A 22,948-nucleotide genomic window follows, 5' to 3' on the forward strand; every position below is an offset into this window, starting at 1 on the left:
AATTTTGAAAAATTTCTCAGCATAAAAGATCAGACAAGAGGTTTCAAGTTGTAAGCAAGTTTCGTCCTGGTCATGTTTATTTCATTTGGAACTATCTTTTGGAGGCAAATATTTCAACTGCGTTTGATTCATTGAACAATATTTTTTTATTATCATGATAATAGTTATAATGTTTTCCAGAAAAACTTAGAAAAAACTGTCCTTATGTATGTTCTTACATTAAAATAGCATTTAAATGTTTTTCAAAATCATTCTTACTTATTGTGGGGAAACATAAATTGCACTAAAAATGAAACATAAATCACCCATAATCTACTGCATGGAGTTGGCGTCTGTTAAAATTGTGATGTATGTAATTAAAACATGTAATCTTTTACATAGGTGAGATATACATATAATTCGGTATCCTACAGTTTAAAACTTTATATAAGCACATTCTTGTGCCAGTAAAATTATTTCTGTCTATATAATTTTCTATCACACAGATATGCTATTATTTATTTCACTTTTCCCTATTATAAATAGTTCTGTGATGAAAATCTTTATGCATAAAGCTTTATCTACACCTCAGTTTATTTCTTAAGGTAAGATTCCTAGAAACAGAAATTACCAGGTCAAACAAACTGGTCACATTGAAGGCTCTTGATTTGTCCAAATTCCTTTCTGGAAGGGTCATAACGATTTTCTGGATGACATGAGAGCACCTGTCTTGTTGCTCCCATGTGGAGAAAACACTTGGCGTTATCTTTTAAAAAATGACCGTTTGACTGTTGAAAAATGGTATATCCAACAGAGGTTGGATATTATTCATATCTTATTAAATATCTATCTATGTTTCCTCTTTTGTAACATCTATTCATTCTTTTGTTCATTTTTATATCAGGATCTTAGTGTTTTTCTTATTTTGTATAAGCCCTTTACAGTAACATTAACTTTTTGTTTTTCATAATGGTTGCAAATATTTTCTGTTTCTTTTCATTTCTTTCTGTGTTCACTGACATGTATATGTTACATGTGTACATAGTTTTACATCTGTATGTAGTATATATCTATGTAAGTAGTCTTTTTTTGTTAATTCTTCCATTGAATTTATATTTAGAAAGTTTATATCTTTTCTCCAAATCAGATAGTAATCTAAATGTTTAAATATTTAACTAGCCTTCAACAGTTTTTGATGATGTAAGGTGGGAATCTAGATATTTTCCCCCAAGAGCCTACCCATTTTTTTTAACACCAGGTGATTGAATAACCATTTCTTTCTCATTAATAATTTATGCGTCTTTTTTTCATATATAAGTTCTTGTATATTTGAGTTAATTTCTGGGTCATCTATTTGGCTTTACTGTTTATTCTGTCTATCCATGCACTGGTATCATTCCATTTTAGTTATTTAGGTTATACAACACGTTTCAATATCACGTAGGGCATTCCTTTATCTTTTTCCCAAAAGTTTAAACTATTTTTGCCAGTTTACATTTCTAGATATAAAGTTTCGACAAAAATACCAGTAGGATTTCGATTGGAATTGCATTACATATAAATGAAAGGATAAATTCATATCATAATATTCAGTTTTCTTATCCAGAGATGCTGTATTATTTTCCATTTATTTGTTTTCTTTCCTATCTCTGAAGGGAATTTTGAAGTTTTATAGTTTTCTTTAAAGAGTCTCAGAATTTCTGTTAAAGTTATTCCTTATATTTATTTATGTATTAGCCATCATGAATGGGGTCTTTTTCTGATATTTTCCAACTCAGAATTTCTTAACCATTTTAGCATCATAAACTCTTTGAAAATGTGGTGAAATATTCCGTATCTAAAGATAAATTCCCATAAAAATAAAGCAGAACATTTCTGGAGTAATCTAGTCACTTAACCAAACTCTCAATAATTTCCAGATTGACGATGATATTACTTGGGAAAAATAATCTGAATTATTTAAAATTGTTTTTAAAACCACTTTTGCACCATTATCAATTCCCTCTCTACTATACTGGGAGAATCTCAGCACGTTCCCTCTCCCACTCACCACTCCTGACATTTCTCCCTGGATATTATATTTCTTGTTTTACTCAGTTGTTTCTTCTCTGGTTTCTGCTTTTCCCATGCATCCTTAGAAAAAATGCTCATAGTTGGTCTCTCTGAACATCTATTTGTGTTATATTATGGAAAGTTATGTCACTTTTAAATGACTCAATGTTTTAAAACAATAACTTATGAATTTTCAATCTACGGAATAGCTATATTTTAAGTAGCATTCTGAAATATATTTAATTTATAAGAAATGAATCTATCTATTCTTCAATAACTCTTTTCAATAAAACAAGGTTCATTTACATTTATAAAATGTAAAACAGACAACTTTAGTATGTTAAGGCTTAATAATTGGTGCTCAATATATATAAAGAAAAAATTTTGTGTGTGTTAAAGTGTAAATACAGAAATTATAAAAAGGAATGCTCTAAAAGTGATATCTTTGAGATTTTAATGACACATATAAAATATAAAGTACACATATAGAATTTCAAAACACTACATAATTGCAACATAACTAATTTAAATAGATATAAATACAATTGCCTGGTATTGGTATTAAACATGAGTCATTTTCCCAAACTCTTTAACAGTCATCGCCTAAGGCATTTTATTACATATATTCTCCATCCATCAAAATAAAGACAGGGATGGGCCAGTGAAAAATTTAAGAAATTCCAAGCTCCACAGATTCATTTACATACTGTCTAGGACTAGCCCTGCGTGCAGCCATATGAAAACTTTTAACAGAATCCACCTTACTATTAAATATAACAGATGAACATATTTTGTATGTACATTAAAAAAAAAACCCAAATGGGAAGAGTGAGCCTGGACCATCCCCATAAAACAGAGTTTCCTTGGGAAAACGACAGTCAATTGTCTCTTCTAGTCACACTTTTTTCTCAAATTCTTTAAAAATTCAAATATGAATAAAATGTTTTCTGTCCAGAAACTTAAATGAAATGAAATGTTTATATTTTGGCCTATCATTCATGTCAGATATTTATTAGTTTGTCTATTTTTGTAACAGTTAACTATATTTTGGAAATGCCTCAACAACAGTGTAATCTTTACCATTCTTGGAAACCACTAGATGGCCATTGGGTGTGGTTACCTGGGTTTGCTGAAGTCTGAGAAGTACATCTCTGCCAACAGGTGCCACTGGATGCCCCCGTTGTTGCTGTACTGAAGGAGGATGCCCTCCTCTCTGCTGTCAGGCTTGTTGCATGCAGCACTCTCTCCGCCTATCTGGATGTAGAACTGGATGAAGTCCACCCAAGAAGTGTCCAGATCCCAGCTCACCAGCTGTCTTTTCCCGGCCTTTCCAAAGGACATAAAAATCACAGATTCTATCATCTGGGAGCTCTTTGGCATTTTGTTGTTTCGATCTCAAATTCATATGAGCAGCCTAGCACTATGTGGAGATGATTTTGTCCTCATTTATTGTTGAGAGGAGCAAGTTATGCCATTTAACTGTCTTTACTCTGGTCGTGGTAACTGTTCCTGGATAGATTCAATTAGTCTCTACATCATTGATTCCCAGACTCGGCTATGAGACCCTTGGGAACTCCTAATTACAAACTAGTTAAAAACTAATTTAAATTAAAACACTTCCAATATTTGCTTAGTAAATCTCTTCCAGACAGAGTCAGGGAGAAAAAAAAAACATACACTTTGAGATCAGTTGAAGTTGGGTTTGAATCTCAGCCCATTATTCATGCTGCTCATTAGCTGTATGACCTTTTGTACTTTTATTTTCCTCGAAGTTACAATATGGGTAGTAATACCTTATAGGGTGTTGTGACAATGCGATGAAATAATATGTTGTGTGAAACTTGCCTAGCACACTGCATATCTTCCCAAGAGAACATCCTCTCCAGAGATAGGCTGGGACCTCACCCGAAAGTGAAACAGGTTTAAAATAGAAACTTCTTGACATAAAGACTACTCGAGTCTCTTAGGCTCCCAGTCAGCGTGTCTGTCTCTATTTTTGTCTCTATCTCTCTCACACTTGGACATAAGAGAGTTTGGGAGGAATCATTTAAATAAGTTTTTGTGACCAGTATATGGTTTCTTTGTGTCTTAAAAATACTAAAAATTCCATCAAATCCAGCAATTTACTTCCTTTGCTTAGTATGTTCCCTGCATGGCACAGTCCTGTTGTGAGGTATTAGATACAACTTGACAAGGTTTGTCATCATTCCTGTTGTGTGTAAATGGTTTCATGCTAATAGGATTGAACAAAGGTTTGATTATGAGAACCTTCTACCCAGACAGATTCTGCCAAAGCTAATCCATGGTCTGCTCTGAACTTGTCTTGGAGAGCTCTCAAGTAGTTCAGTTAAAAATCAGGAAGAAAAACTGAGATAGGATACACAGTATAGAGAAAAATGACCGCCCCCCCACCCCACATACACTTATAATTTAAACCTTACTTTAATCTATTAAGCAAATTAAGAAAGGGCTTCAGTTATTAAGAGTCACAGGGGAAATACCTAGGGATAATTAAAAGAGTACAAGTTGCTGAAAGATCTAATGCCAATTAAGAGAATCTTCCCCGCTTCCTCAAAAAAAGAGGGTTCTAGTCAAACAATAACTTAATCCTGACACAGGAATTTATTCTTAGGAACTCTCAAGTTTAAGTATGTATTTGAGGAAATCTTAAAAGTAATATTCATTTTCAACATGTTATAGGCACTTTTTTCTTGTTGATTTGAAATAGTATAAATGAGAAACACCTCAGATATTATAATCTGGTCTAGAATTTTCATCCTTCACGATCATTACAAGGAGAACGATTTTGAGATGTAAAACTACAGAACCTAGTTGGTTAATTCAAACCCAAAAAATTTCCATGAAAAACTTGGCATGTGGAAATAAGCCAGAAAGATAAAGATCTAAGGTGAGGGGAATTATAAAAATCCAATTATCACAATTAGCTGGTTGGAATGATTGGTCTATTGTGAAATTCATAGAACAGTGTTGTTTTTCCAGGAGACTATGATGTCGGTCTACATAGGTTTATAAAGAGTGCTTTGTAGGATTTTTTTAAATGATGAAAAATATCACACAAATGCTTGGTTTGGCACTGAAGATGTTTTTTTCCTAGAGAATAGCACAAATCACTTTCTTTTGTTCAGTGAACTGAACTGCTGAACATTGTTTTAAGGAGAGAAAAAAAGAAAAAAGTAAATGGCTCATGGCAAACGTTTTTTCAGAATGTACAATTTGATGGGACACATATTGTGCAGTTTTTCTATTATACTACGATTGATGTATTTATGTGTGTATGTGTAGACGTTAACATACATGCAATGTACGCATGCATATGCGTTGAAGCATAGGTTGAGGATCTCTTCCTTCCAGGAGTGTGGGAAACGACTCCCAATTACCACCCAACATTCGAGGTTAAAATTGCTTACTGCTTTAAGGATTTAGACAAAATAAAACAAATTTTAAAGGAAATGCCTTCAGACTTCAGAACCTTTAAAACAAAACTTCTAAAACACTTCATAAAACTTCACCTTTTGCCTCCCATTAAAATCTTCTTTAATCAAATGCCACTAGAAAAAGTAATTCTACTATCTATATTTGAAAATAATCATTTCTTTAGAATCTTTTGCTGTTTTCCAATTTTCATTCATGCATTCATTCCTTTCCTCAACAATTTTACCAGGCATAATATCTCGTCTTATGAGAATAAACTTGAAAGGTGAATTCATGGGTATGTGCAGTGACAGTAATGACAACTTAGGGCTGCAGATTAAGTTATATTCCATGTTGACCCCATTTAGTCACATAATCATTTATCAATTCTCCAATCTATTCAATCTTAAGGGTATTTACTGGTGTGCAAATGCCTAGCAGATAGCATGCATTTCTGAGTTATATATCTTATCTAGAATTGGCTCAGCCAGTAGGACTCTATGTCTTGCTGGGTACTGTGAGAATGAAAATATGATCTACCTCTGTATAGAACACAGATGAGAGAAAAATTAAAAAAAAAGAGAAATCAGTATACTTTGCCATAGTTCCAGAAAGCTCCATGGAAGCAGCACAATTTGAGCAGGACACTGCAAGGTTTATATGGATGCACAGACAATGAAAGGCCTAATTGGTAGGCAGTAGAGACAAAGCAAAGATGGAAACTGGCAGAATGTGAGATGATGAGGAGACCTTGTTTGGGGCAGAGGGCTCATGTTTGGAAAAATAAAATAAGTTATGTAGTCAGGGCAGCAGTTTTGGAGATCGTCTGGAACATTTGTGCTGGAAGATTGACAGGACAGAAGCATGTTTTTAGATAAATTAAACTCGGGTGGTTGGCAAAAGGTCTAAGGAATTCTTCCTTTGGGTTATTGCCTCTTTTCTAGCTCAATCATGCTGGCTGGTGGAGGCTGCCAAACTGTGAATAAATCTCTACCAAAAGAGTGAGTACGTGACTCTGGCTATGCCAATCATAGTACACCATTCCCGAGGACACTGTGATTGGCCAAGCAGAAACCTTCTCTAGATTTTCTAATGGAGCTGCTTAGAAAGCTCTGTGGCCATGGTTCTACTCTCATAATGATAACTGAACTGAAAACAAAGTCTACTCACAAGGAGAGAGTTCTGTGAGCTTTGAGTTTCAGGTTCCAGTTATCTCTGAGATCAGTTTTATCTAAGCCCTCCCTGTGTTTTGATTATATGAACCAAATTTCCTCTTTTTTTTGGCTTAAGCTAGTTTCTCTTACTTAGAATTCAAAGATGTGACTAAGAGGAAAAAAAGTAAGGAAAAAAAAAGATCCTTACATATTTTGGCAAAAATTTAGGGAGAAAGCTGGATTGGGCGAGGAAAAGAATAATTTTACTTTTGAAATGCTGATTTTAAGTTAATAGCATGGCATATATAGGGAAACAGTCAATGATAACAATGTGTAATTTAGTCTCATGAGATGTAATTATAATAGCTAACACTTATTGAGCTATTTCTATGTTCCCGACACTATTCTTTATACTTGCATTAACTCACTTAATCCTCCTAACATCTCACTTTACAGTCAAGAAAACTGAGGTACACAAAGATGTTTTAACTGCAAGATGAACCAATTAATAAGCTTTGGAGCCCGCGTATAAACCCAGGTAGTTTGACTCCAGAGATCATCAGAAATTAAGTGTAAGGAATAGTAATATGTAACTTTATATGTTTAAACTATCTGTGTGTATGCACACATGTTTACTGAGATGTTTATGTACATATTGGTTAAGGATTTATAGTCTTTTTTTTAAACTGATGCTTAAGGGAGACACAATTTTCCCATTTCTGCACAATTATACAGTGTTTCTGGATCTATGCAATGTATATTGGTCATATCCATTTGACCAGTGTATTGACTATTATCTCTAACAATAATGACCCGGGGACCTCCAATTTCAATGGATAGCAAATATTAAATGGAATCCATCCCTAATTTTCTATCATTCTCTATCGTGTTTACCTGCTGATTCTTTGTTCTACACCTGCATCAAAACAAAACCGGAACCTATTTTTGCACGTGCATAAATTAACTTGTTTTGGATTTTTTGCGCTAACAGATTCCCCAATATATTTGCCCTATGGCACATCTCCTACACCTGTGTACTTGTTACATGATCAAGAGTGGAATATTTCAGTTGTCCTAGAATTGGTGGCTCTTGTCCTTGCTGAAAGAAGTGGTGTTAAGCATCCCATGTTATAAAGACAGCTGCCAATAATTGGGGTTAGACATGTTGCTAAGGTTGTAGAATAGGAACTGTTTCCCTTCTAATTCTTTTGAAGATAATATGAAGAGATGACTTGGAGGAGGGAGGAAGAAAAGAATGTCCTGCCTAGTCTGCAGAATGGAGGTGGTTCCCCCTCCCCCATCCCTAACCAAGCAACATGGGTTAGCAGTGTTCCAAGAGAATCTGTCTTGGAGATTCTGGCTGGCACCTCAGTCCCTAGTTGGCATCTATTGACCTGTCTGCCTAACCAGGTGCTGCCACTGTGGAAGCTGAACACTGCAAGAAAAACTTCTATGCAATCTCTGTTATAAACTTTACGTTTGTGCACCCCAAATTCATATGCTGAAAGCCTAACTCTCAAAGGAATGGTATTAGGAGGTGGGGCCTTGGCAGGTAATTAAGTTATTGGGTGGAACCCTTATGATAGGATTAATGCCCTTATAGGAAGAGACATGAGACAGCCTGTTTTTTATTTCTCTCCTCTTTCCACCGTGTGAGGACATAAAGAGAAGACGGTATCTGCAAACCAGGAAGTGGGTCCTTACTAGACACCAAATCTGCTGGTGTCTTGATCTTGGACTTCTCAGCTTTCAAAGTTGTGAGAAATGAATGTTTGCCATTTAAGCCACACAACGATATTTTTAATGGTATTTTATATAAGGTATTTTTGTTACAGTAGCCTGAGTTAACTAAGATAGTCCTGCAACAGCAGATGCCACCAGCAGCCACCAAATTGAGCCAAAATTGGACCAAAGATGTTTGCCCACTATGGAGAGCTGACCAGTTCCCTAGGAACAGCTCTGCACACCCTAATCCCCATTATTCCTCCTTCCCCCAATCATATTCTTGAGATTAACTGATTGACAAATTTAATAAACACAGTACTTTCTATGTGTTAGGCACTGTTACATGATTTATAAGTATACTAATGCATTTAATCTGCATAATAACCCTAATAAGGTAGACACTCTTATTATCTCCACTTTACAGATGAAGAAACCAAGTCATAGAGAGAGGTTAAGGAATTTGCTCCAAGTCATACAGCTGGAAGTGGCAGAATCAGACTGAAGCAGATAGTCTGGTTACAGCTGCTGCTCTTAATCTTTAAGCTCCACCACCTTCACCCCCACTCACACCCACATGCTCACATACCCTCCAAAGGCTGGGGTGAGAAGAGACTAAGACCCTGCCTCACTCAAAGACCCCCAAAGCCTGGCTGGCCCTAGAGGAAAGGAAAGCAATGAGATTTAAATCAGGTACAAGAGGGACAGCATTTTTAAACTGGCTTAACCTGGATTTGTAGTACCGCAAAACAATCATAAAACTATAAACGTTTCCCAGATGTAGTTAAGGGATAGGAATTTCATAAAGCCCAGTTCGAAACAGGAAATGTGGGGAAAACTAAAACCATCTCATATTTGTGCCTTCTAAGTTCAGACTGCTCCATAAATTAGTCACACATTCCAATAGCCATTGCCCTGATCATTATTCCCATACCTTAGTCACGACACAGTCATCACTTATCCCCAGCTCTTAGTCATACCTTGCTGAAATACAGGGATGATCCAGAAGAGATGACCCCACACCCTTGCTCTGGTTTTACAATTTCTCCCCCAATAACTTCTTGCCAGTCTGACTCCCAACCATTCTGATTTTCAAAATCTGACATAATCGTAGAAGGAAGAGCAGCTTCTGGTTGGCATTCAGTGCCTTGATACCGCTGGTCACACCTATGAGAGAGGATGCCAAGTAACAAGTCACAGTCTCATCTGTGCGCATCCTGGCCCTGCGACCTGTAACATTTTCAGTGTCTCCCTTCTGCTCTAGACTTAGCATTCATGTGTCTAGAGTCTACAGTGTTAATCTACAGTATATGATAGAAACAATCTTCAGTTTTTCACATTGCAAAAAAAAAAAAATCCTTTCTTAAAAGAAATAGTGCTGTAATAGTAGAATTGAGGCATCAGTATTATGAAGAATATGGGTGTGTGCATAAGTGCATGGCAGGTGATGGGGGAGGGAGGATAGTGGGATTTTCTTGTAGCCTTAAAAAGTCACATATAAATGTTTGTTCAACCAACATGTAACTCTGGCCACGTTTTAAAGTTCCTCTTTCTGATTAAATTACATCTTTTTTCAAATCTTTAAGTATTCAAGTGTGTTTCTTTCTCATCCTCATTAGTGATAATCACCATCTCCCCTTGTATACAATCTTGAGCTTCTGGCGAAGTGGGGTAGGAGAGTGTGCAGCAACTGTTTGACTAATGCTTTAAGACTGACAGGGGAAAAAAGGGAAACAATCGTAAGGCTCTTTTAACTACCCAATAGGACTTTCGGGTTAATTAATAAACTCTGAAAATAAACCCAAGAGCCCTTGCCTTGAGGTTAGATTTTGAAGTTTTAGAATATATGGCTTTACACTAATTTAAATGCAACAATATCTTTCATATCTAAAATAAGAACAGAAAGGAGGCTCATTTTCTTGTGGCTATTTCATTATTTATCAGTCTATCCATATAACTCTGATGATGACTGCTGTAGTATCCCTACAAACACAAATCCTGGGAAGCAGAGGATCCATCACACTTTCTGACGCCGGTACCTGCACATGCCGTGGTCACATGAGCCATGCCCATTGCACATGTTTGGGCACTGCTGTCCGATGTAGATGCTGTCTAAAGCCCACTCATCTTGGGCTGTGTAGTAGCTCTGACTCCAACGGAAGCGGGTGGCACCAGACCTAGAAGCAAGGTACAGTAATAAAAATGATATTTTAATTGACATGTGGTAGTATTAACAAAGAATGTCAGAGTTCAGAATCTTTCATGTAACTAACTTTCTGAAACATATTTAGCTGCCAGTTATTTTTTTAGTAGTTTAATTTCAACTATTATCCAATTCAAAATTCATGAAGAAAAGTTAAAAAGAAATCTGCTTATTTTGTATATGCCCCAATCTTAATTTGAGACATTTTAAAGAATAACAAAATATCAGATTTTTTTGTTGTTGCACAGAGATTTGACGTTAGGAAAAGTAAGAAAGAATATTTAATAAAAATAAAGATATATACTAAACAGCCTCTCTTTCACAAATGAAAATGTGAGGTATTTAACTTAGAGTAATACAATTTCTTACAATAAACACATCAGTAGTTATTGGAAGATTTTTAGTTCTCGATATGAAATGAAAGTTTTGTCTGCAGGTATTTTTTGGGGGTTGAGAAAACATACTACAATGTACTATATCACAAGTGAGAACATCTGGGTGCTAAACTTAGCTTATTATTTCTGAAACACTAACTTGCTTAGGTTTCATGGACAAGCTGATGTTTAGTGGAGATAAAAAGTTGAACAATCCATTACACATAAAGATATATTTGAGACCTTGATTCATCTAAACCAGATATAAAGTCAAAAGAAGAGGATAATTTGAGAGCAATGTCAAGGTTTCCATTCACTGACAATCACAAGAAATTCTTTTAAAATCATATCATATTTTTCATCTCTAGGAATTTTCGGGGATCCATTATTAGTTCTTTTTGGTCAAAGTGCAAAACAAAAGAAAACAAAAAGGATTTGCAGAATTAACGTGAATACTCAGTTCCATTGGTTAAACTCTTCCCAAGTACACTATCTGCAGATACACTTGATCTTAACAGCTCTAAATGATCCATTAAAATCTACTGCATCAATCACCCACATATTAAATACTTGCTAAGTACATAATAGATTGTTAAAATCCAGTCTTATTGTTTGTTTACCAATGACCTGTGCCTAATAGGTTGCATTTTCATTCCTAGTAGGATAATTCCATATTCATTGAGGTATGTCCAGTAGACATAAGTTTGCTGCATATCAGAGCTCATCATGGTACATACAGTAAGAGAGATACACTTCCTCTATGGGAATAGTTTATATTTGTAACATAACAGCCAATACAATTTTCTTAGTCCCATTAAGAAATAGCTTTTAGAAAAGCCTCCTATAAAAGTAAGTATATTGTTTTAGAGCATAGAGCCTTACGGAAAAGAAGTAGATTCAGATTCATGCACCAGTGTCATGACAAGGAGGGATGACTATATTCTTTTAAGATTGATTATAATCTGAGTCAAGTCTAGGGCCACAGGTGTCTAGACTGTGAGCTCTTTTGGGTACAGGGATATTTTTGTCTCAGTAGTTTGCACAGGAACAGAATAAAGTAGGTGTACAAAAAAATCCACTAACAAATGAATCAGTGAATGGATGGACAGGCCAGGAAAGGGCAGACTGTTTTTGACTTCTGTAGGTAATAAAGAATATTCTAAGAGTTAGGAGACCCAACCCCCAGGACCCAGGCTGTGCAATTTATCAGCCGTGTGACCTTTAGTGAGAAATTTAAGCCTTCAGGGGCTTCTAGTTTCTCACTTCTCAAATAAAGGGATTGGGCAAACTGATTTCTAAGATCCCTTCCAGCTTATGAATTTAATGATTGCTTTGGTGGTTTGTTGACTAAGGTGATAGCTTATTTTCTTTACAGTCACATGCCTACATGAAAACTATGGCATATATTTTGAAGTTTTGATATATCAAACACTAAAATAGGGTTGGAAGTTTTCAGAAACTTGTCCTAGATTTCCCAGTTTATTTATGCTTCTAAATAGTCACATGTAGACACATTCTAAATTCTTTTTCTAAGTCAACTAATCCTTATATGGATCATATGAACTCCTGAAAAAGATATTTCCTTAAAATAAAAATCTTAAAGTGAATTATCCAATTTAAAAATACAATCCACAATTTAATTATCTGATGTTAATTAACAGAAAAGGAAGCAAAAAGAGGTTGAATATTGGCTTCACTTTTAGTGAGAAAAAAAATTTGTTGTGTGAGCAATCTCCAGCTGCTCACATGTGAGAACACAAGGTGTGATCTCACTGATTCGCAGCTGCATCACTGCTAAATATTGCCCTCAATACAAATATTTAATTTGCCAATTCTCCTCTCTCTCTCTCTCTCTCTATCTCTCTCTCCCCTCCCTCCTTCCCTCTTCCCCCTCCCCTCCTTCTCCCTTTCCCTCTAATAAGTGTTCATAAGAGAAAACTCCTGTACACTTTGAATTGAGTCTAAAAGTGAGACTATGGCTGTGGGGCTCATGAAATGAAATTGGCTTGCATTTAAAATCTAAACTCTGGATTCCCCAAAGCAACAAAACTTGACAGTCTTTTCTTTATTTGATTTCCCCTCTCCCATGTAAACTTCTAGACTAAAATAAAGTGGCATTGAGTCATCTCTTGATAGTTAGGTAACCTGAGAAATCAAGGTAAATAAAGGCTGACTAAATTATATTTTCCACCTTCAGAGTTAACCATAATTACATTTACCCAATTATTCTGAAACTCAGTCATTAGGTGTTGATTTGTTTATGAAGTCAGCAACTGACAGCTGTTCGGGTTTCATTAGGCCCTGTTCTTATGTAAATGTCTCTCATAAAAACAAAATTAATTTTCATTGGGTTTCATTTTCATTCATTAATTTTCAAATACTCAGTTCATATACAATAAAATTTCTCTAAGCAGGTGTACATATTAAATATTTCCATTCTAAGATGTCCTATCTAGGATATTTTCCAAAGTTAATAGATCTTTAATAATGCAGGAACCATATTTGCTTATATGCTTTCAACTTATAGTTGCATATGCTTGAATCAAAATAACCGAACAAAGATGCAGCCAAAAGACAACTATCAGGCCAGTAGAAACAGAGGCCTGGAGCTGAGAAAGCCAGCATTAGCTAGAGGTGCAGGTAGAGGTAAGGTCAGCATGGCCAAGGATCATTAAAACATGGCACTAACTATGTGTCCAGTCAAGATAGCGGAGTAGGAAAATGTCGTGCTTGCCTCATCTCATGACCACAACAAAATTACAAGTAAACCAAAGAACAACCATCACTGAGAATTACCTGAAGTCTGGCTGAACAGAAGTCCTACAACTAAGGACATACAGAAGAAGCCACCTCCAGACCAGTGGCTCCAGGGGCACAGATGCAAAATGAGCTGGTCCCACACCAGCATGTGGTAGTGAAAAAGTGGGAAGGATATCCCAGCTGTGGAGGATCCCCCAGGAGAATCAAGGGGTTCCAGCCAACACCAGGCTCACAAACCCAGGTTTCTAGTGCCAGGAAGAGAAGCCTCCACAATATCTGGCTGTAAAAACCAGGGGAGACTATGGCTGAGACAAAAGGTGGCTGGAATTCCTATTAAAGGGCCCACACATGACTAACTTGCTGATGGACTCACTCGCTCTGAGCTCCAACACTGGGGCAACAGCTTGAAAGGTGCCAGAAACGTATGAGGAGGAACTGAGCTGTCTGGCTTAAGGGCGAGGGCTGGAGGAGCAGCTTTCTCCCAGACAGAGCGCTGGTAGAATCCATCGTTCCTTTGTTGAACCCTCCCACTCCCAACGTGCAGACACAGGCAGTTGTGATATCTGAATGGCCATCAACCTGGCTAACACCAGTTGCCCTGCCTTGGTGATTCCCTAATACCCGTCTGCTCCCAACTTGTAGGCCCACCCAAGCTGCTTCCAGAAGCTTTTCCATACAAATGACTTGTCTTGGCTCATGAAGCGAACTTTCCTTAAATCTCTCAAAGGTTCACAAAACCTGAATAAGCAGCATCTGGCCTCAGCATGCCCTGTACTGCTTGCTGAGCAGCCCCAAGAAGAGCACTAGTGGCAACTGGCCTCAGTTCCTGGCTTGGCCTCTTGAGGCACCTCTAAGCCCAGCATAGATGGTGGCCATCCGTGGATTCCTTGGTGACTCTTGCCAGGAGGCCCTGGAAACAGCACAGGCTGCGCCTGAACTTGGCCTGTGGCAGAGCACCCCCCACAAGGCTCTGGAGCCAGTAGAAACAGTGGGTGGCTTCAACCTGAGCTGGAGCATTACCATAGGTGTATTTGAAGACAACACACCTAAAGGGCAGACTGGGCAGGCACCAGAGCCCTCTTAAAGCAAAACTTACTCTGTAGGGTCAGACCCTAACTGGCCAACCTTCACGACCAATCAGCCCAAGGGTCAACCCCTCCCCTTGATGTGCAAACAATAACCAAGGTTCAGCTATAACAGGAAGGAACACACAACCCACATAAGGGACACACCTGCAGTACCTGGCTCAGGGAGACTGCGGCACTGGGCCCCACAGGACACCTACTACATAAGGCCACTCTACTAAGACTGGGAGACTTAGCAGCAGGGAGAAAGCCAAAATGGGGAGACAGAAAAAAATGTCCCAAATGAAAGAACAGAATAAAGCTGCAGAACTAGAACTAAACAAAATGGAGACAAGCAATCTACTGGATGTAGAGTTCAAAACACTGCTTATAAGGATACTTAGGGGAAGAGTAGAGGAACTCAGTGAGAACTTTAACAAAGAGGTAGATAAAAATGGAGATAGAAAACATAAAAAAAACTGTTCAGAAATGCAGAGTGCAATAACTGAAATGAAGAATACATTAGAGGGAATCAACAGTAGGTTAGATGAAGCAGAGGATCAAATTAGTGATTGAGAAGATAAGGTAGCAGAAAACACCCAATCAGAATAGCAACAAGAAAAAAGAACCTGAAGCTGAGGATAGTTTAAGGGGCCTCTGGGTCAACATCAAAGTACCAACATTTACATCATACCAGAAGGAGAAGTAGAGAGCAAAACTTTGAAAACCTATTTGAATAAATAATGACAGAAAACTTTCCTAACTTGGCAAAGAAAGTAGGCATATAAGCCCAGGAAGTGCAGAGAGTTCCAACCAAGACAAACCCAAAGAGACCCACACCAAGATACATCATAATTAAAATGACAAAGGTTAAACACAAAGAGAGATCTTAAAAGCAGCAAGAGAAAAGCAGTTAGTTGCCTACAAGGGAGCTCCCGTAAGATTGATAGCTGATTCTCACCAGAAACTTTGCAGGTCAGAAGGGATTGGCATGAAATATTCAAAGTGATGAAAAGCAAAGACCTACAACCAAGATTACTCTACCCAGCAGAGCTGTCGTTTAGAATTAAAGGACAGATACGGAGCTTCCCAGACAATAAAAAACTAAAGGAGTTCATCAACATCAAATTAGTATTACAAGAAATGTAAAGGGACTTCTTTAAGGAGAAAAAATAAAAAATATGAATAATGCAATGGCAATAACTACATATCTATCAACAGTTATTTCAAACGTAAAAATGTGAAATGCTCCAATCAAAATAATGGCTAAATGTATAAGAAAACAAGACCTTTATGCATGCTGCCTACAACAGACTCACTTCAGATTGAAAGACACACAGACTGAGTAAAGGGATGTAAAAAGATATTTCATGAAAATGAAAATAAAAAAATCTGGGGTAGCAATACATATACCAGATACAACAGACTTTAAAACAAAGGCTATAACAAGAGACAAAGGAGGACCCAGTAATTCCATTTCTGGGTATTTATCCAAAAAACCCAAAATAGTAATTCAAAAAGACATATGAACCCCTACGTTCATTGCAGCATTATATACAATAGCCAAGGTATGGAGGCAACCTGGGTGTCCTTCAATGGATAAATGGATAAAGAAGAGGTGGCACGTATATACAATAGAATATTACTCAGCCATAAAAAAAGAATAAAATCTTGCCATCTGCCGCAACATGAATGGACCTAGAGGGTATTGTGCTGCTGAATGGAGTAAGTCACACAGAGAAAGTCAAATCCCATATGATTTCACTTACATGTGGAATCTAAAGAAAAAAATAAACAAACAAAAGCAGAAATAAATTTGTAGATACAGAGAACATTCTAATGGCTGCCAGATGGGAGAGAGTTTGGGGGATTGACGAAAAAAGGGAAAGGATTAAGGGCTTTGTTCTGTCCTTTCATTTGGGACATGTTTCTTTGTCTCCCCATTTTGGCTGTCTCTTTGTGTTTGTTTCTACATATTAGGCAGGACTCTTAAGTCTCTCAGTCTTAGTAGAGTAGGCTTATGTAGTAGGTGTCCTGTGGTGCATAGCAGCACAGTCTTCCCTGGTCGCCTGAGCCAGGTGCTGCAGGGATGTCTCTTGTGTGGGTTGTGTGTGCCCGCCTGTGGTACTTGAGCCTTAGTTGCTATTTGCATATCAATAGCAGAGATTGACCCTCAGGCTGATTGGCTATGAGAACTGGTTGGTGAAGCGCTGACCCTACAGAGCAGGATTCACTTTAGCAGAGCACTGGTGCCTGCTCAGTCTGCCCTTTAGGTATGTTGTTCTCAAATGCAGCCCTGGGTGGGGCTCCGGCTCAGGTTGAAACCACTTACTGTCGATGCTGGCCCCGGGGCCTAGTGGGAGGGGCCCTGCCATAGGCCAAGTTCCACTGTAGCCTGTGTCCTTCCCAGGGCCACCAAGCAATCCACAGATGGCAGCCACCTGTGCTGGGCTTAGAGGTGCCTCAAGAGGCCAAGCCGGGAACCTAGGCCAGCTACCACTAGTGCCATGCCTGGGGCTGCTCAGCAAGCAGTACAGTGTATGCCGAGGCCAGATGTTGCTTGTTCAGGTTTTGTAAACCTTTGAGAGGTTTTAGGAAAGTCCACAGCATGAGTCAAGTCAGACTATTTATATGGAAAAGCCACTGGAGGCGGCTTGGGTGGGCCCACAAATTGGAAGGGGCAGGGTCTCAGAAAATCGCCAGGGCAAGTTGACCAGTATTAGCCAGATGATGGAGACTCAGATGTGTCTGCACACTGGGAGTGGGGAGGGCTCAACAAAGGAACAAAGCCCTCTGATAGCATTTCTTTTTGGGGGAAAGCTGCCCCTTCAGTCCTGTCTCTGAAGCCAGACAATTCAGTTCCTCCCTATATGTCCCTGGAGCTTTTTGAGCTGCTGCCCCAGTTCTGGAGCTCAGAGTGAGTGAGTCAAAATGCAGGCCCTTAAAGAGGAACATCTGCCACTCCCGTAGACCTCTATCTCACTCAGCCACAATCTCCATTGATTTTCACAGCCAGAATTTGTGGGGACTTCTCTTTTTAACACTTCAACCCAATATGGGGCTGGGATTCCTCACTACTCTGGGGGAAACCTCTGCAGCCGAGATATCTCTCCCAATTCTCAACAGCTACACACATTTTGGGGACCAGCAGGTTTTGGGTCTGCCTGTCCTACTAGTCTTGAGGTGGCCTCTTACATATGTCCCCAGTTGTAGGACTTTTGTTCAGCCAGAACTCAGGCGACTCTCAATGATGGTTGTTCTGTAGTTGAGTTACAATTCTAATGTGGTTGTGAGAGGAGGTGAGCACACTATCTATCTACTGTGCCACCTTGACCGGAAGTCCCCAAACAAACTCTTTTTTAAAAATTAAAGTATAGGTGGCATACAATATTATATTTGTTTCAGGTGTGCACTGTAGTGATTCGATATTTATATATCTTACGATGTGATTACCAATCAAAGTCTATTAACCATCTGTTGTGGTGCAAAGTTTTCATGCCATTATTGACTATATTCCCCTTTACCTCTTTTCACCAAACAAAAACAGAACTTAGTTTCCTGCCCCAAATCCATTCTTTTTCCAGTCTTCCTTATCTTAGTGGTACTACCCTCCAACAATGTTTCCGGGCCTGGAATTTAGAAATTATTTGAGTCTTCGTTTTCTACTATAGCCCCTATCAAGTCCATCAGCAAACCCAATCTGATTAGTATGTATTTCACAAATGATGTCTTTTGTTATGTCTGCTATCATACTCCAAGCCACTTAAATCCCTAACTGGTCTTTCTGTATTCACTCTTGCTCCTACCATCCATTCCTCATACAGTGCTCAGAGTGATCAATCTAAAATGAAACCATGCAATATTTGGGAAGCAGTGCGCTTTTCTCTTTTACATTACAAAAGGTTTAACTTTCTCCCTAGTTACTGATGCTTCTGCTTCCTGGAGGGTGATTTTTGTTACTGAGGAATGTAAATAGGGTGGGGTGGGGGAGTGTATATTAAGCTTTTGAAATAAAAAGTAGGGCTTTGTAGCAAGAAAACAGCTTTCCAATCCAAACTATCTTGACATAGGAGTTTTTAGATTTCTGCATCATTCTCTTGTATATGTCAAACCTAATGGAAAAGGCACATTGAGTTCTCCCATAAAAAGCTGGGGCAAAAAAGAGAGATTGGAAAAAGTTAGGACAGTGCAAAAACCAAATTTTCAAATATGCTCATTATAAAAGAAAGAACTGAGATTTTTGATGACAAAAAATATGAATGCATCTTGCTACTGTGCTTAATTAACTTTTCTTCATATTCAAGTCATGTTAATAGAGATAGTAAAAGTTAAGGTGACAGTCATTTCTAAAAATGTTGTCTCTCACCAAGTTTTCTGGGGAAGGAGCACTATGACTCGTCTCCACTGTGTGAACTCGCTGGCATGGTAAATACTTGCTGATGTAAATTCTTGACAACTTGGCATACTTGGAAGGCATTCCTAAAAGAGAGTGGGCAAAAATTAAACTCAGCTGTTTTCTCTACGGCAAAATGTCGACTCACTTGCGTGAAAAAGATCTTAGAGAAATCTAATGTCATAATCCTAACCATTTGGATGCAATCCATGATATTTCTTTCTGTGAAGGTAAAATGTTTGGGAAATAATTGAAACGAGATGTCACAATGGAATTAAATGTTTTCCAAATTTCACATGTAAAAATAAAAATAGATTAGGATCCATTTTTTTGACCTGTTATCATATATTCTTAATAAGATCTATCTACAGGTAAAGAGACTTAGAAAAGTACAGATGAAGACATGTTATAGGGAAAGAAGAAAGAGAGATTTATAGAAGAAGAGATTTAGAGAAAATAATATTCAAAACACCATCCTAGAGTAATTCAGTCCTGAAGTTATTCCCATTTCCTTCTCATTTTCAATTACCCTTTAGTATCTGATAGTGCAGAATGTGGCATCCTTATAATTTGCTGCTGACTTTACATCAATTCTGCTACAAATAACACTGTTTCTTTTCAACCAAACCTAAACTTTTAGAATTGTAATTATCTACTTCCTATGTAAAAAGGAGGAGGCTATCTATTGCAAGCTTTACAGAAAACAGACTTACCTCTTGGACGAGGTGCCAGGTAAGGCCATGGTTGGTTGAATACTCCAGTTTCACCTGATTGTCCATGTGTGGAGTGTATTTCTGGCCACAGCCCATCACCAAACTGAACTGAATCATATAGGATGCTCCTATCTGCATTGATTGTGTTTCCACATAGCGCATACTTGAGGCAAGTTTAGAGTCTCCTGTAAAACTGAAAGACAGAGGTGGAAATCAGAAAATTAAAAATGGCAAAGTATTAGGGAAAAATTAAGCTCTTCATTGCATATCATAGACCAAAATATTTTCATTTTACTTATTTAGATCTTGTAAGTTCTAGAATTGATTTCTGTTAATCTAATAAATGCAATTTAAAACAATCTACCTATCAAAGAAGCAATATGTGTGTGTGTGTGTATATATGTGTGTGTGTGTGTGTGTGTGTGTGTGTATATTTTAAAGTTAATGCTCAGAATTGTCAAATGTACTTGCAAATGGGTACTCACTCATATATTGCTCATGAGTTTTTAAACCCTTTGATTCATTAAGCTTACTTTTTGGACTCTACCCTAGGACATAATACTAAATTCAAAGATAATTTTATAAAATATGATGAATACTGCAGGTTTACTTATAATAATTAGCAACCATTTCAGGGTCAAACTATAGGGAAAATAGAATGCTTAAGTAAACTGGTATGGCCACTTGACAGATTAGTATTTCAAATATTTATGAAGGTAATTAATCAAATTAACATATTTATGATAAATTAAGTTTAAAAAATCCACAAAATGATACATAAAGAAAATTCACCAAAATATTTCTAGTGGCTGTGTTTGGTGGTGGGAAATTGAACAACTTGAAACTTTTCCTTTTGTTTTTCTCATTTCCCAAATAATCTAATGTTTAAGCATTAAACACTGAAAACATCATAATGCAGTTTTTATTGGTTGTTATCTCAAGTCAGTAAAATTCATATTTTATTTGGTCCAAATTGGGAACTGTGTAATTGTAAGCTATTTGAAGATAGGCACGATCGCTTTTGTAGAGAAAACTGTTCAAGGAATTTATAATCTATGAGAGGAGATGAAAGTATGGACACATTTTCACTGTATTTAATATGGGTCAATGTAAATATTCCCAGAGGCAACCACCATAGGGCTTGTCTACCATAGTTCCTGGTCATGATATTCTGAAGCAGGTCCAGCACCACTCTTCAACAGTAATTCCTATTTATCAGGAGTCTTAGTTGACATAGATAAAAGATATAATGCAGTACTTTGAAATTTTTGAGGCATTTAATATTTTTTCTTAATTATCTTTTGCTGAATCAGCAAAATAAGGAGCAATTACCCTGCTTCTTTCTTGCAGCAATTCAGATGTTATTTAAAGATGCAACATTGTCTACATAGACAGGATCATCATGGCCTTGGGCTCAAGTTTATAAGATTTTTGCCATCAATGGGAAAAACTAATTACTGTTTAACTAATGGTTTTAAATTAAGGTTTTTGTACTTGGACAATGAATAGAGGTTAAGATATAAGCACTCTCATCTTTGCTTTACCTGAATGTTCATAAAAAGAAAGGGAAAAGTCATGTTTAATATTCGCCATTCCTACAAATCCAGTGCTTATAGGTTGTATATGGTTATTATAAAGATACCTATCAGTTGTTGAGTCTAGGCCATATCATAAGACTGTGCTAAGCACAATACCCACATTATCTTCCATCCTTAACAATAACTCTGTGAAGTAGGAATAATTAACTTTTAACAAGTGAGGACATAAAAGTAATAAATTAACTTTTAACAAGTGAGGACATAAAAGTAATAAATGGGAGTGACCCAATAAGAAATCAGCTTTGCCTGACTCCAAAACTTCTTAACAAATACACTATCTCTTTGCCCTTCTATTGTTCTCAGATAGAGAAGAAAACACTACAGTTTTGAATAATTGTTCATTTATAGTTAATTTAACAATGGTTAACTTTCAGTTACTATGCAATGATACTCTGATGTTAAAGATGTAAAACCATGATTGCTGCTATGCATTAAAGTATCCAGAATGCAATCTAGAAAATATAAAACTGTAGAATGCAATTTTTAGCAATACTACATAACAAAAGAAATAACTATAGAAAAAAATATTACTAAGCTATACAGGCATAAACTCATCTGTATAAATTCCAGAGTCTTTCAAGAGGCAAACAATCATGAATGCTTCCCCCTGTGAGAAATAAATGCTGCATTTAGCTTCAAGGGTCAAATGCTTTTTCTACTGCCCTTTATGAGAAAGGTCATTAGAGGCAGCTGACTAGGCTTCATTTTAATTGTTTACTTTAAAGGCAGAGTATATACCCTTGGGATCTAGAAAAAAACCACACAGTGCAGGGTAGCACATGGCCTGAATGGTCTGCAAGCCACACAGTGCTCACTCATATCATGCATAGTATTTACCCATTCCAGCATTTCTAAAATAATTTAAGAATATTTTACAATCAGCTCCTTGTAAATCCTTCCCTTCTTAGATGATTTAGTGTCCTCTAAATTCGACAAAGAAACAGAAAGAAAAACTGCCTTTTGCAAATATTGCCTGCACCTACCTAACTTTTGCATGGTTACAAATTAACCACAAACTTGGTTGAAGAGAGGAAGCATTCAAACCTGAGAAGCATGTGCTCTCTGAGTTTTAAACATTCCAAGACACCAAGAAAGAGACAAGATAAAAATTATATGAAAGGACAAGAAATTCAATGAGGACAAATAGTGACAATAAAATTTTTACTTAGCACGAAACTAATCTACCTGCAGTTATGGGCAGATATTGCTGGGTAGGTGGGTCCAGCTGCCATCTATGGCTTCTTTTCTCATTTATCTTCTAGGGATTGGTCTAGGGGTGTCCACATCCACCAATGAACTCTCACCAATTGGATGTAAGTGAAAGATGCTAGCTGGATTTACTCATTCAGATTTAATATTAGCCTTTGAGAAGATATAGATAGACTTGGCTGGCATACTCTTTTGCCTGTTGCTTTTACTGTCTCCCTAGCAGGGCAGCAAACCATCTTGTGACAATAACAGAACAAGCAGGCACATGGAGATGGCAGAGTTGAAAGACTGAGCC

At 37.3% G+C, this 22,948-nt stretch overlaps 1 protein-coding gene across 2 annotated transcripts in view; it reads right to left on the reverse strand.

Annotated features, from left to right (window-relative positions):
• Positions 1–22,948, reverse strand: part of RELN (reelin) — a 458,093-nt gene that overhangs the window by 100,405 nt on the left and 334,740 nt on the right. For both annotated transcript variants that reach the window (XM_039849355.1, XM_039849356.1), the window contains 5 exons: positions 19,847–20,039; positions 19,107–19,219; positions 10,379–10,516; positions 9,320–9,506; positions 3,152–3,357 (listed from right to left, as the gene is read on the reverse strand). In XM_039849355.1, coding sequence (XP_039705289.1) covers positions 3,152–3,357; positions 9,320–9,506; positions 10,379–10,516; positions 19,107–19,219; positions 19,847–20,039 — 837 coding nt within the window. The remainder of the gene's footprint in view (positions 1–3,151; positions 3,358–9,319; positions 9,507–10,378; positions 10,517–19,106; positions 19,220–19,846; positions 20,040–22,948) is intronic.

This window comes from Pteropus medius, unplaced genomic scaffold (assembly GCF_902729225.1).
Source record: "Pteropus medius unplaced genomic scaffold, Ma_sr-lr_union100, whole genome shotgun sequence".
In the NCBI taxonomy this organism is placed as follows: domain Eukaryota; kingdom Metazoa; phylum Chordata; class Mammalia; order Chiroptera; family Pteropodidae; genus Pteropus; species Pteropus medius.